We start from the raw sequence: 14,977 nt of genomic DNA on the forward strand, positions 1-14,977 counted from the left end.
AACCGCTCTACCCCTCAGCCACAGCCGCCCAGGTCTCTGCTGATTGAACTGCTAACAACCTATTCGACGTGGTCAGATATAGGTGAGGTCAGCATCCGTTGGGTCTGAAGACAAGTAAAGACCTCAGAGGGTATGGAATTAACAAGAAGTGAGTTTCTAAACTCTATTAGCAGCATAACCCATCATAATCTCTGACCTTATGTTTCAGTGTCTGTACGAAACAACAGTTCAGAGAGGTGGTCCATATGCACCAGCAACATTGGGCATTATGTAGAACATCATGAACTGTGGACAGGTTTTGACAGTAAAGAGATATGAAACACAACTGTGGGTTAGTTACATTTATTTTTAAGTCTGACAATGTTTCAGTACAGTGCTGAATCTTACAATTAAACAAGTTGGATCCTGTCAGGATAGAGATTCCCCCTTCCTTCCTGGGTTGTATGGGCAGTAGTTCCTGGAAGGATCTCCCAAGGCAAATTGATAACATCCTTGTGAACACCGCTAGAATAAGACTTTGAACAAGGTTTTGTATCATCAGATGTATGGCCATATGCTTCTAAAAGGAAAGTCTGACATAAAACATGTTAACAACAAGCAGTACTAGAAGCTGTACTGTAAATGTGTACAGTACAGCTTCTAGTACTGCTTGTTAAGTCTTCAGGTTGTGGAACTCCCCTGGAGGGAGTGATGGTGGTGGACAGTGCTTTCATCAGTCCAAAAACTGATGACTCGTATAATTTTTCTCATCAACCCATTCAGTGGCAATTAATGCAATCCCAATGACAGTGAGTCATGTGCATTTTTGTTTCAATACTCATTTATTCAGGGTTTTCACATTTGAAGACATCATCTTAAGCTATGGGGAAAAAACAAGTTTTTTTTACACTTCTCACTTCACACATTTGATAGGCACACAATTCCACATGTAACAAAACTGAACAGATTGGAAACAGCAGAGGACATCAGCTTCAGCAGTCAACAGATATTTCATCAGAATGTCGAGTTCGCAACAAAGAGGAAATACACAGGACCATATCCATTACTGCTTTCAGTAGTTAAGTGCAGAGTATACACAGATATATGGCATCTTTACCCACGCATTTCTCAATCAGCATAGAGTATATCCACTTCTAGATTGCCTGTGGTTCATTTCACTCTGCCTCTAATTTGTAAGATAGCCTGAATTTGTTTTTTCGCAGATGTACATACATTTACAGTATTCTCACCTTGGGTCTTTATCTGCCATACTAATCCCAGCATACAGACAAAGAGTTTTGTACATAAATTCTGGCCAGAGGAGGCTGTCTTAGCAGATGGCTTGAACTGGAGGAGCACATACGCTGCATCCAGAAGCATATCTCAAAGTAATAGGAAATAATCTGTCACTTCAGTGCCAGTGAAGCAAAACAGAATTATGCACCAAGAATCAACTGTTTTCAAAGACAGCAGACACATTTTGCTTATGGAAGAGCATCCAGGTCATCACAAACTATTGAGTCCAAACATAATATCACACTGTTCAGTCTCCATGAAACAAAATTATCTGTGCAAGAAAGAACAGGTTCATTTGAGCTGATATAAGTATGTACGTTTTGATAAGTTGAGTCATGAGCATTGTGTGATCAGGCTTATTCAGGCTCGATAAATCCTCTTTCCTTTTTAAAGCATTTCTTGGACACATTTGACTGAGGGTGAAACACCAGCTTGTAGTGTCCACCTGTTTCCCCTCCCTCTATGCCAGAGCCCTCTGCTGTCAACAGCCTCTTCACGTCACACTTACCTGACACTGTAAAACCTTGTGTGTGTGTGTGTGTGTGTGTGTCTTTGTTTGCGTATGTCTAAATGTTTATGCTTTTGAATAGTTTCCACTCCCACTGCTGTAGCCCTTTCCTCTGCTTCAGTTCGAGGCCTCAGAAATGTTTTTATTCATTGATTTTTGATATTGCAAAAATGTATTATTGCTTCTGACATTAGTGACTACTTGATAAAGACATTGTTTGTGATTTTTTTGTTTTAAGATGTTGCCCTCTTTTACATTTTGTAATGTGTTCTATAAATAAAAAACGTTATTGTTATTGTGATGTTTATTTCTATCCAGCGCAGTCCCGTATTCTAGTCACTGAAAACATATTTTTTTCTTTTAAATATTAGTTAGTTTATGTCTAGAAGGTAAAATGTTTACCCTCATCGATGCTGCTAAAAATCCTGATGATGTTTTCTTACACCTGACATCTATTGCACTTCTGTCCATCCTGAGAGAGGGATCCCTCACATGTGGCTCTCTCTGAGGTTTCTACATATTTTTACCTGTGAAAAGGGTTTTTAGTAGTTTTTCCTTACTCTTGTTGAGGGTTAAGGACAGAGGATGTCACACAATGTTAAAGCCCTATGAGACAAATTGTTATTTGTGAATGTGGGCTATACAAATAAAACTTGATTGATTGATTGATTGATAAAAGGATAAATTAAATACATTAAGCAAAATAAAGGAGAGTATGAAAATATAAAGTAACTGTAAATGTTTTAATGCTCTTTTAACTATTTTCTTTCCTATTACTCAGTCTCCTAAGAGCAGAGCACAATTTTTTTAAATATATAATAAGTAATTATGAAATTAATAATCACATGTATACTGTAAATAGTAGGCGAGAGAAGACTAGGAGGCTGCAGCAAAGCTTTGGGAGAGAATCACCAAGAAAGATTCTATGTGTAGATCTATTCCTTAAAATAATTTAAGCACCAGAAGAGCTGATGATAGAAGAGCTGTAACTCGTATGCAGATCTTTCTACATTGAATTCAACCTACCGCGACTTCCCACTTACATAATTTTATTTCATATGCTGAAGCAAAAAATGTGTAACTGTCCAAACACTTGGCCTTCATTGTAAAATAAGATAATGGAAATACAACATGTATAGTAAATAAATGCATTTTGCAGTATTTAGGGAGGTAGAGTTATTTATTGGTCTTTTAAATCTGTGTGCGAACTGGGCTAGACCTCTTTACAGTGTGATTAACTCACAACATTTACCTTTTCTAGAACATAAAATGTATGTCGCCAGATAGCAGGTTACACCTACCAGGTCTCTTACAACTTTATACAGTATACACCCCAAAACTACATCCCTCCTCTACACTATCACTTAGATGACAATTTATAAATGATTCAATCAAAATATATTACAATCAATCAACCAGTAGGAGCACTTGTCGTTAATAAATTAATAAATAATTGTGTTCTGTAATTTTCCATGCCATTCATCAGAGCACACAAAGTGGTGTTTTGTATATCAGTATTGTCCACCAGAGGACAGCACACAATTGTCCTGATGAGTTTTCGTGAGGTGAGAGGGAGGTTCTTCCTTCTTCAAGACAAAGTCACATCATCAGTCTCAGTGACAATCTACTTTCATACTGCGGGGCCCATGGGTTGGCTTCTCGATAGCAGGTGATAACAGCGGATCATCTTTCACATTGACGCAGTTTCCTGTTGACACTTTGGTTGTGCATTTGTTAATTACTCTGGTATGAATGTGAACGTAAATGGTTGCTTGTCTGTGCGTGTTGGCCTTGTGATTGACTGCTGTCTTTTCGCTAAATATCAGCTGGATTGAAAGAAACCATAGCTCCAGTCCCCCTGCGACCCTAAGACATATGACTGGATGTATGAATAGATCGATTGTGACAATTGAAGTCAAATAAAGCCAAAATAAAGTTTATGTTAAAAAACAAAAAATGTAAGCTTTGCATAATCGTCCATTCCCAGGGTCCTATATGATTGTTGGTTGGTTGCCCTTAACCTTCACTTTCAACTTGACTTTCCCTTTATTTACTGCTCCACATACAGATATCTACTCAGTCTCTGACATGCACCGTGCTTTCTTTCATTAGTCCAACTTGGAAAGCGACCACTAAGAACTTTCTTTTTGCTATCCTCAGATCAAGCAGGATTTGAAATTGTCATAGTGAACCCAAGCTGGGGTTTAAACCTAGCTGTTATGCGCCACTAAACTGAACCAGATCTGCACCCCTGTAAGGAATAAAATATGCTTCTTTTTTTTTTTCTTCTCACGTTTTCCAGTGCAGATTATATCTACATTCTGGACCAATACCCACGACTAAGTTACATCTTAGCATTCCACGTAATTCACAGTGGGTGTTGGTCAGTTATCCACTGAGCTACCCTCCCTGATCGCAGCTACACAGTCTCCTCCTCTAGCTCGGTCTGTGCTGATGTCTAGAGAGGCCATGAGAACTTCACGTCACTGAAGGGGGACCTCAGGCAGCCCAGCACCTCCCCCACAGAGAGGAGCTTCCTGGTTCCTGCTGCCAGGGGCTTTCTGGACCTTCGGGGTTTGCCCTCACCAAGTCAGCTGTCCTGAAGGGAGGAGGACAGATATTTGTTCATTTGTATGCAGATATATGGCAACTGCATTTTTTTACTAAACCACATTTACTAAAGCACGACTCTTACATGTCTTTCATTGTAATCTGGATTTCATTTTGTTTAGTTAATGTCCGACATCATACAATATAATAATGTCCTGTGTAGTACATCTGTTAGCAGCACTTTTATGTTCTATGAGGGGTTCAGCATCTTGCCCAAGGATACTTCGGCAGGCAGATGGGGAAGACTGGGGATCAAACTGCTGAACTTCAGGTTGGAGGACAACGGCTCTACCCCTCAGCCACATATATGTATATACATATATATTGTCTTATCAACCACACAAAGTGCTTTACAGTACAAGAACCATTCATAAACCTTAAGACAATATTTCCACATGCAAATTTAGCTGTGTGAGAAAGTCAAAACTTTATATAAATGCACCAAACTGGCAGCCAAGTCGCGCTAATGCAAAGTCATCACAGCAAGGGAAAGCAGTTTAAGATGGCCACCATGAAGTGCAGCAACAACAGTTGCATTTTAAATGTGGACCTATTAGAGCTTGTATCCTCCATCTCTCTCGTCTTTATTTAACCAACTGCTGACATCCAATAATAGGTATAATAGGCCTCCAAAAATAAACTAAACTAAACTGTAGAAGGGACTATCAAAGATATATTTGTAATTTAGACATGATGATTGGTTCCCACTTGCTATATCAGCCTTTATATGGAACACCAACATCAGTTGTTTTTTTATTTTATGGTACATTGAACCACCAGATCTATTTAGTAGACTTGATTTTGTATTATTTTGCTTTGGTCAAGAAATAGAATTTCAATCTAAGGTTTGAACTAACTTATTCCACCTCCACAGTTTAATTTCCCAATGTGCCATATTGAGGTTGTCTCAAGAAGAATATATATATATAGTGATGTATTTTTATTTATGGTAAAAGATAAAACATCATATTTAAATAAAACTCCAAAGCCATTTATTGCATTACCTTCCCTCTGAGTGTAAACCCGTTCTTTACAAGCTCCCCTAAGCTGTCCAACTTCTCCTGAGACTCCAGACTGCACCGTGGGGAATCCGCCTGGTGCTGCCCACCATTTTGGTTTTCCCAGCAGGCAAAACCTTTATTTTTAGATGTCTTCCTGTGAGTCCTGTATTTCATTTTAGGGAAGGTATGGGAGCCACCATCTATGGCCCCCCAGTTGTGATTAGGCCACAGGGGTTCAGTCTGGGTGGCCTGGCTGGTGGTGGCCCTCTGCAGGCGCACAGATATTCTCTGGGCTGAACCGGTCATCAGGGTGATGGACTGAGTGTCCAGAGCTGCCCCTGCTGATGTGATAGCTGGAAACTCAAACACCTCATCCTCATCTGAAGGAGGAAACACAGAAGATAATGAAGTCATGCATTTTAATATGGTGAGTAAAATGTATGTGCAGTGTATGAGGTGATTACAGTATGTTATAATATAATATACTGTCATCACCTCATACTCTGCACAAAGTATTTGTTCTTTAAACATGTAGTAACAATATAAAGAAGATGAAAAACTTTAAAATAATTTTGGTTCTGCCTGGGAGACAGTGACTTGGTGTAAAAAAAGTTGTATCTTATTGAAGTATGAAAATATTCTGCACTTTTTCTCTCTACTTGTGTTCTTGCGAACTTTTGATACTTCATCAATCAAAGCTCAAGTATTTGCTGCCTTCAAATATAACTCATTAGCTAGTGGTTATGTGGGAAGTTGGGCACACTATGTGTTGGCGCTGTGATTGGTAAGTCACGAGAACCTTGCCTATAGTCAACAGCAATTTAGACGCTAATGTTGGCATCTGAAAGCTACAGAGGCTAACCCTTCAGCAAACTGGCAGTCAGGTAAGATAATGCAGGAAATTAAAAAGCATTATGAAATATGGAAAGGATAAAGACGCTCTAATTCTGATGAAAAAACTCAATATCCCTAAGTGTTGTCTCTGCCGGTTTCATTGAGAATTCCACAGGAGCTGATGTGTGGACTTGGGCGTGGCCAAGTGTCCCAGAACCAGCAATGGCAGCAAATAATCTGAGTCTTCTCAAAGCTGCAAAATGTTTCATCCTTGGAAATGTGAATATGGGCTATACATATAAAATGTGATTGATTGATTTATTGACAGTTATTAGAGCCATTGTTTTGATTTCAAATATTTTATCCAAATAAATAATTTGATGTGATGTTCAGATCCCTAATATAACCAGCAGGTCATTTACAGGTCGTAAAATTGTCTAAATTAGTCTTTGTAATCAGGTTGAAAGGTATCCATAACATGTGGCAGCATAATTTCCCCTTTTCAGTTTCACAACGTATGAACCTTATAAAAATGCATTACAGCATGTTTGTATGTTTGAAACAGACCTTTACAGGTGGGCAGTGCAGGGCTGCTGGGCAGTGAGCTGTGGGTCAGTCTGGAAGGGGAAACACTGCCCACAGAGTCGGAGCGGATCAGCTTTCTACAGGCCAGAACCAGCAGCTCCCGACACTGTTTATGACAGTTAACACCACAGTCTGCAAAGTGAATGGAGACAGGTCACATTAGGGCCAAAAGTGTTAGTGAGCTTCACAATCCACTGATGACCTTGGAATTGGTCTTAATATAATGTTTAAAAAGTCTCTTAAACAGGAACTTTTGATTCTATCACACAGTCTCAACATTTTGAACTGTCAAGATAAGCCAGTAAGCCACAATGGAAGAGACGTCCCAGTTGATCAGAATGATGGTAAGAATGATTTCCGATGAAAACTGTGTGATAGCGTTAGTAGCTCCAGAACAAATTAGTAGATTTTGAGTTGAGTTATTTCCTCAACTATATTTTGTGTTGGGGTCACGTGATGACGCCGAGTAAGATGGCTGCTTAGGCTGAGGGCTGCGGTACCACCCGCTTACACTTTGTGTGAATATATCTCATTGCAATTTTTTTTCATACTTTTTCCTCTCACAAACTGCCGATTGAAACCTTTTCTCACCACCGAAATGCCGAATAACCGGAAAAATGATGCAAATGCACCTCAACAACAGCAGAGCTCCAGGGCTACTAGCCTCAGAGCTAACCAGGCATCTCCTGCAGCGCCGGCCCCAGAGGTCGCGGATGACTCGATTTCCATCGCTAAAATACATGAGCTTCTTCAGAAACTATCAGAAGCCCAAACAAAAATCCTCAACGACCAAGCCAAATACTTTGCAGACGTCCGCAAAGACGTGTCAGACACGAGAAGAGCTGTCGAGGCGGTCGAAGCGAAATTAGCGGACATGCTAACCAGGATGACTAGCGTGGAGGCCCGTCTGGATATGCTGGAGGAGGCGGAGAGGCAGCGGTGCGACTCGCCCCCGGCTGCGGCTTCTGAGGTTGAAAGACTGAACGCCAAGCTAACTGAATACGAGGACCGGGAAAGGCGAGTAAATCTACGCATTTATGGTTTCCCAGAACGGGTTGAAGATAAAGATGCCATATCGTTTTTGAGAGTTACTCTCCCCGAGATCCTCCAAGCTGACTTCCGGGGGGGCCTGGATCTGGCTCATCGATCGCTAATGCCGGCTAGACCCGGTGCTCCACCGAGGCCTTTCATCGTGCGCTTCCTGAGGTTTCAACAGAAGGAGCGGGTGAGACAACTGTCGAGGGAAATCGGAGACGTCCGTTGGCAGAATCACAAGATAAGCTTCTATCAAGACTTCTCCAAGGCCACGCAGGAGCGACGACACTCCTTTCTGGAGTGTAAACGCCTGCTTCATTCAGCTAAAATCCCGTTTGGCATCGGCTATCCTGCTGTGCTTTCATTCACAACAGCAAGCGGGATGAAGTATCGTTTTGATGACCCTAAGAAGGCCCTGAAAGGCATCAAAAACTTGTAAGTGACACAAACTGTTATTGACTCTCTCCCCCCCCCCCTCCTCCGTCAGAGTGCCACGGGTAAGACAACGTGATTTATGATGGACATTTAGTTGGACATTTTAGTTTCATAAAGTTGAGGAGGGGAATGTTTTGCTTTTTCGCCTCGGCCATGGGTCCATGTTATCACCTGTAACAGTCCTCATAGTGTAGGTCTAACACCTTGTCCTTATGTTTGCTATTGCCGTCACTGTTGTTTTTATAACCATACAATTATTTTATTTATTTTTCTATAATCTACCGGCCATAGGGGTATTATCAACAGGTGTGCTTTAATATTGGTGCCTATGCTACTAGTGATGTGGATCCGGGGGGGTGTATGTGAGGTGGGGAGGGTGACCAAAAGATGCCATGGGCTGTTAAAGGTGTCACCTAACTGTTACAAGGCAGATGTTTTTTCGTTGAAGAGGAAGAGAGAGAAGTTCACACTGCTGCTATTTTTGATATTTGATGAATGGGTGGTGCTGCTGCCCTACTTGGGTGGCCAGAAACTCATAGTTCTCTGAGTTAGTCGTCCGGTTGCGGATCTATCAGGAGGGTTTGAAAGGTTTTTTCTCCTTCACCTTCCTCTGTTCTTTTTGGTGTTTTTGATGTTTTTTGTCTCTTGTTTTGGGGTGTTTTTCTTTTTTGGATCCAGACTTCTTTCCTACTGCCATGGAGGTATCTTCATTTTTTATTTTCCAACGTTTTTCAACATATGACAGCTCTCAATTTAATTTCAGTCAATGCCAGGGGTCTTAACATCCCACATAAAAGAACCACTGTATTAGATTTTCTCCGTAAGAAAAATATAGACTTTGCCATGATTCAGGAATCACATTTATTATCCAAAGATGCAGGTCGATTAGCCAACAAATTTTATCACCCCATTGCAACCTCTTCTGCACCCACTAAATGCAGAGGAGTAATGGTACTGTGTAAACGAAAATTGAAATTTGATATGATTGACTCTTGGGCTGATGATGCGGGACGGATGGCCATTGCCAAAATCCGTATGGATGGGAAAAACATTGCACTTATTTCTGCTTATGCCCCTAATACGTTTGATGCCGCTTTTTACGGACTATTAACCACAGCTTTGCTTAATCTCACAGGATTTCATTTAGTTCTAGGGGCAGATTTCAACGCGGTGTGGGACAGCAGTATGGACAAAATGGGCGGCATTGAGACCAGAGACCAACGTCTCGCATCTGAGGCACTGCGCCAGTGGGCAGCCGATACAGGCATGGTTGATATTTGGCGTATGTTAAACCCTTCTCTAAAGGACTTCTCATTTTACTCAGGGAGACATAAGTCCTTTTCGAGGCTAGATTTTATCTTTGCCTCCAAAGACTTATTTCAGAACATTCAAAATGCGCATTATATTCCGGTAACTTGGTCTGACCATAAACCAGTACACTGTTCGGTTACTGTTCGCCCATCTTCTACTAAAGCCCCTAGGTGGCGCTTTAACTCATCCTTACTTCAAGATGAAAAATTTAAAACTCAGTTTGGAAGCAATTTTAGTGAATTTTTGGAGTTTAATGTCGGCTCTGTTTCTGACCCCAGGATACTTTGGGAGGCAGTGAAGGGCTTTATAAGAAGCAACACCACCTTATATGCCTCAATGCGAAATAAGGAACGCTCGGCCAAATTGGAAGCATTAGAATTAAAATATGCAACACTTGATGCCGCCTTGCAACATAATTTTAACGACCACGCAGCCCTACAGAAAGAACTGATTAAAAAGGAGATTAACTCTCTTTTGAAACGCCGCTCAGAATTTCTCATGCACAAAACGAGACAAACTTACTATTTTAACTCCTCTAAACCCAGTCATCTACTAGCAATGAGGCTCCGAAAAGATGAACATTTTGCTGATATTTTTTGCGTAAAAGATAAAGATGGCATTATACAATCTGATCCAAAAAAAGTAAATGCTTCTCTTGCCTCCTTTTATCAGGAGCTGTATAGTTCGGAAAGCCTTTTTGATAAACATGTTTGCAATAATTTCTTAAATAACATTAAATTATCTCGTCTCAGCGAAGATGACTCTGTAAAACTGGATGCCTCTGTTACATTACAGGAGTGCGAGGCGGCGGTCAGAGACATGCGTAAAGGTAGATCTCCAGGGCCGGACGGAATCCCACCGGAATTTTATCTTACTTTTTGGCCTTTGATCGGCCCGCTGCTAGTGGACATGATCCAATATTCGATCGAAGTGGGCTCATTTTCGAGGGATGTTAACTCGGCATTAATTTAGCTCCTTCTTAAAAAGGGAAAGGACCCGAGCGAGTGCTCCAGTTACAGGCCGCTTTCACTTTTAAACGCAGATTTGAAGATTTATGCCAAATTACTGGCCGGGCGGCTTCAAGGCCATATGACTGAGTTGGTTCACAGTGACCAAACAGGGTTTATAAAGTCTAGATTGGCAACAGATAATGTTAGAAGGTTATTGCATGTTATAGATGGTGCTCAGAGCCTGGGTTCCCCTGCTGCTGTCCTCTCACTCGATGCGATGAAGGCTTTTGATCGCCTGGAATGGGCCTTTTTATGGTCAGTGCTTGAGGTCATGGGGTTTGGCATGTCATTCATTAATATGATTAAGGTGCTGTATAAAAACCCAACAGCTGTGGTGCTTACAGGCAAAACCAGCTCTCCTCCCTTTGCTGTATCGAGAGGATCAAGGCAGGGCTGTCCTCTTAGCCCTTTGTTATTCGCTCTTTCTCTTGAGCCACTGGCACAGGCCATCCGTAGGTCTCCCACAATCTCTCCGATTACCATTAAAGGAACACACCATCACATTTCGCTTTATGCTGATGATGTCTTATTGTATTTAAACAACCCGGAGCAATGTATCCCACATGTTCTGTCAACCTTTGAAGATTATGGCAAGCTTTCCGGTTTTAAAATAAATTGGCAGAAATCAGCGTTATTCCCTTTGAATCAGGCCATGTGTAATGTTTCTATCCCTGCATCCATTCCAGTCTCTAAAAACTTTATTTATCTGGGGATAGATATCTATTCTTCTGTACAGACAATAGCTAAAAACAATTTTGGTAATACGCTTAATAAAATCGTTGCAGATCTGGGCAGGTGGTCTGGTCTGCCAAATTCACTTCGTGGCAGGGTAGCTATAGTTAAAATGAATGTTCTGCCCAGAGTTAACTTTGTGAGTTCGATGCTCCCCCTTCCTCCGCCCCCGCAATACTGGTGCAAATTACAATCGGCTATAACAAAATTTATTTGGCGAGGTAAACGATCCAGCATTAATCTCACTACAATGCAGCGGGAGAGACAGGCTGGTGGTTTGTCTCTCCCGAACTTTAAATTTTATAAGTGGGCCTTTCCACTTCGACCTTTATTAACGTGGTTCCGACCTAACGCTCAGGTATCATGGCGTGCTCTGGAGGAGCAGATACTAGCACCATATTCGTTTGCTACCTTTTTGCATTCTAACATCTCAATCCAACAATGTCGTTTAAAATTTGGCCCTATGATTTCTTATTTGTTATTTGTTTGGAGGAGGGTGGAGAAGATAGCTGGTTGCTCTTCTGGATGGGGCCCACATTCCCCGATATTTAGCAACGATAGATTGTTGATTGGAGGCCAACACATTCGTTTTCCTGACTGGGAAAGGAAAAACATTTACACACTTAAGGATATCTTTGGGAAAGAAGGGTTACTTTCCTTTCAGGACATTTGTATTAAATATGGTGTAATGCGTGCCTCTTTTTTCTTTTATTTACAACTGCGATCTACCTTACAAAGCAGTGGTATTTCTCTGCAGAGCCCTCTTGAAACACACCCAATCCGCAAATTATTTGACTCTGCTGGAGGCACGAGTGGTTTTGTTTCAAGACTTTATTGGTTTGTTCTGCAACACTCTTACAGACCTCTGGCATTAGATAAAATATGGAGAAAAGATATTCCAAATCTGAAGACTACATTTGACTGGGGTAGAGTATGGGTTGATGTGAGGTTAGCATCCAGAAATCCTGACCATCAACAAATTCACTATAATTATATAAATAGAGTATATTTTACTCCTAGAAGGCTTCATCTGATGAAAGTTATAAATGATTCTACATGTACGTTATGTTCCTCCAAAGCGATCGGCAGCTTTTTTCATATGTTTTGGTAGTGTACACCAGTGGCAGAATTTTGGAAAATGATCTCCTTGAATCTATCTAAGTTGTTTAATATTAAGTTGCCTTGTTTGCCTGCTACATTCATTTTAAATGATTTATCAGGACTGGGGTTGACCCTGGACAAGAGGAAAGCGTTGTTGGCGGGATTCACTGCTGCAAAAAAACTTGTTGCTACACGCTGGAAACCTCCACACTCACTTTCTTTCCGAGCATGGATTTTAACATACTTGGACATTGTCTATTTAGAACTGTCAACAGCTCGAGTACATGGAGCCAAAGAATCCGCTATAAAGGCCTGGGAATCGCTCCTAACTGTCCTCCGTGCGCTTCAACTGTAATATGTGATTAAGGTTTCTTTAGGAAGCTGGATCCGGGATGTGGGTGGCTTGTGTTTGGGGTAGTTTTATTTTATTTTATTCATTTATGTTATTTTATTTTATTTTATTTCCCTGTGATTTTATTACATACATATGTTATTGTTTTTGTAATAATGACCTATTGTATATTTGTGTTTGTTTATTTAATATTTTCATATATATATATTTTTTCTATTTTATTATTTGACTTATTCCTAGTTATTATTTTTCCTTTATTGTTTACCTTTGTGTGTCTATATACATTGACAGGTATGAGTACATGTGAATATATATGTTGTTATTGATTACTGTAACATTGATCTGTACCTTGCTACATTTCTCAGTAAAATAAAAAGTTGATCACAAAAAAAAACTATATTTTGTGTTGACTGAATCTTTACTTACAAACTACATATCATAAATTGGGAATGAGTTGAGTTTGGAGTGAAGAAACACTTTTCAAAGCAACAATATTTGCTTGATCTTTTAAGGAATAGCTGTGCTTTTAAGGATTTTGTGAGGGTGTGCGTTGTAGCATCTTCCTGCAGTGTATTGATTAGCACAGATAATCCTCTAATCGCTCGCTCTCTTTGATGCAGTGACGTGCTGGACCCGAGTGAAACTGCCACTGAAACACCATGCTGTCTGATTTACCTTTAGGACAATTCATTTTTATTTAAATTTGAGTCTTTTGACATTACAAGTTTATAAAGGAAAGGCCGGATCTTGTTTGTGTTGGGTAACCTACCATGACTGGAGACCTGCTACAGATTTGTAAGATGTTGTTAAAAACATATAAAACTAATAAATAACTTAAAGTCTAAACCTTACCTTTGCATTTGTAGCCTTGTTTGATGATTCCCCAGAGCTGCAGGTCCAGAAATATGTGGAAGTGCAGAAGGTTGAAATAGAAAAAGAAAAAAAAGAAAAAAAGAAATTAGATTATAAAGAAGAGCAACATCGGTTAAAGACAAACACGACTCGGTCATAAACAGGATGTAATCTTTCACTACATGTCGTGTAATCATCTGACTTCCTGTGTCTTTATTCAGGACATTTTCATATATGCTGGGGAGGGGGCTTGCAGGCAGGTCAGTTACATTACAGGAGACGTAAATAGTGCAGTGACAGGATGTTAGAAATACACACAAATCCAGCACAATGTTCACAGAATGTGGGCTTCAGGTATGTCATCTCCTGGAAGTTGTGGATGAATCCTGGTCCCATCTTACACTGGAGCAGTGGGTTAGCCCGAAGAAAATAGGCTATCATTTCATCCTTACTGATCAGTCCATCTCTGAGAGAAAGACAGAGAGTCAGTAAGATGAAAGAAAGAAAGAGAGGAGACAGTCAATAACATTTTTCTATTAATTCTTAAGATTCAACAATAACAACCTAGCAAAGTAATGGCTCGCCCCAGATTTTCCCTTATGCTGCTTTATCACAATGCTTCTCTACCTGCATCTTACATGGGACCAAAACAAACCTCACCTTTAATGCAAAATACAATGTATTAAAAACACACGCACACACATTTGGTGCAGGTCATATGTGCAGCGTCATTAAACAAGAAAAAAGCAAAATATAGAAGAAAAACCTGCACACACCATAAGTTCATTCTGAGCCACAAGGCGCAACATCGTCTGTTTTGAACAACCCCAAATTAAAAGTCTGTGATGATTTCTCTGACTGTTTAGATAAAGGTGTTTAGTCTGTGTAAGACAATGTGCCTTCCATTCTCTCACAAGGTAAAGTGAGAGACTGTAAGCAACAGTTATTTGATGATGTTTTACTTTTTTGACTTAAATTAAACAGTGCTGTTTGGGTGAGTGATGCAAATAAACACAATCTGGAGTATTTGCCTGTTCTCCTCTAGAAATGAGGAGGGGACTACTGGCTGAAGTGACTACATCTGCTCTGTTGTACGTGCTGTGGAACCACCGAAGTAAGCAAGTACCATTGTATGGGTCCATAAGATCATCTAGATGAGCACACAGCTTAGGGACTTTCACCGGCTTCTCTAGGCGCTATTTCAAGTGCTACCTGAAGGCCACCCATGTCTGGTTTGATGACCCTATATTCTGGGTCTGTGCCAGGACCTGAGTCCCCTGAATTTTATTCTCAGCACTGATTAGCTTGCCCAACACAAATTTCTCGCCCAAGTTCA

At 40.5% G+C, this 14,977-nt stretch overlaps 1 protein-coding gene across 4 annotated transcripts in view; it reads right to left on the reverse strand.

Annotated features, from left to right (window-relative positions):
• Nucleotides 1-2,633: 2,633 nt before the first annotated feature.
• rasgrp3 (RAS guanyl releasing protein 3 (calcium and DAG-regulated)) overlaps nt 2,634-14,977 on the reverse strand; it is a 42,507-nt gene continuing 30,163 nt past the window's right edge. For all 4 annotated transcript variants that reach the window (XM_061087265.1, XM_061087262.1, XM_061087263.1 and 1 more), the window contains 5 exons: nt 13,960-14,107; nt 13,642-13,678; nt 6,796-6,945; nt 5,398-5,774; nt 2,634-4,382 (listed from right to left, as the gene is read on the reverse strand). In XM_061087265.1, the coding sequence (XP_060943248.1) occupies nt 4,374-4,382; nt 5,398-5,774; nt 6,796-6,945; nt 13,642-13,678; nt 13,960-14,107 (721 nt within the window). In that variant the 3' untranslated portion in view covers nt 2,634-4,373. The remainder of the gene's footprint in view (nt 4,383-5,397; nt 5,775-6,795; nt 6,946-13,641; nt 13,679-13,959; nt 14,108-14,977) is intronic.

This window comes from Limanda limanda, chromosome 15 (genome assembly GCF_963576545.1).
Source record: "Limanda limanda chromosome 15, fLimLim1.1, whole genome shotgun sequence".
Lineage (NCBI taxonomy): Eukaryota > Metazoa > Chordata > Actinopteri > Pleuronectiformes > Pleuronectidae > Limanda > Limanda limanda.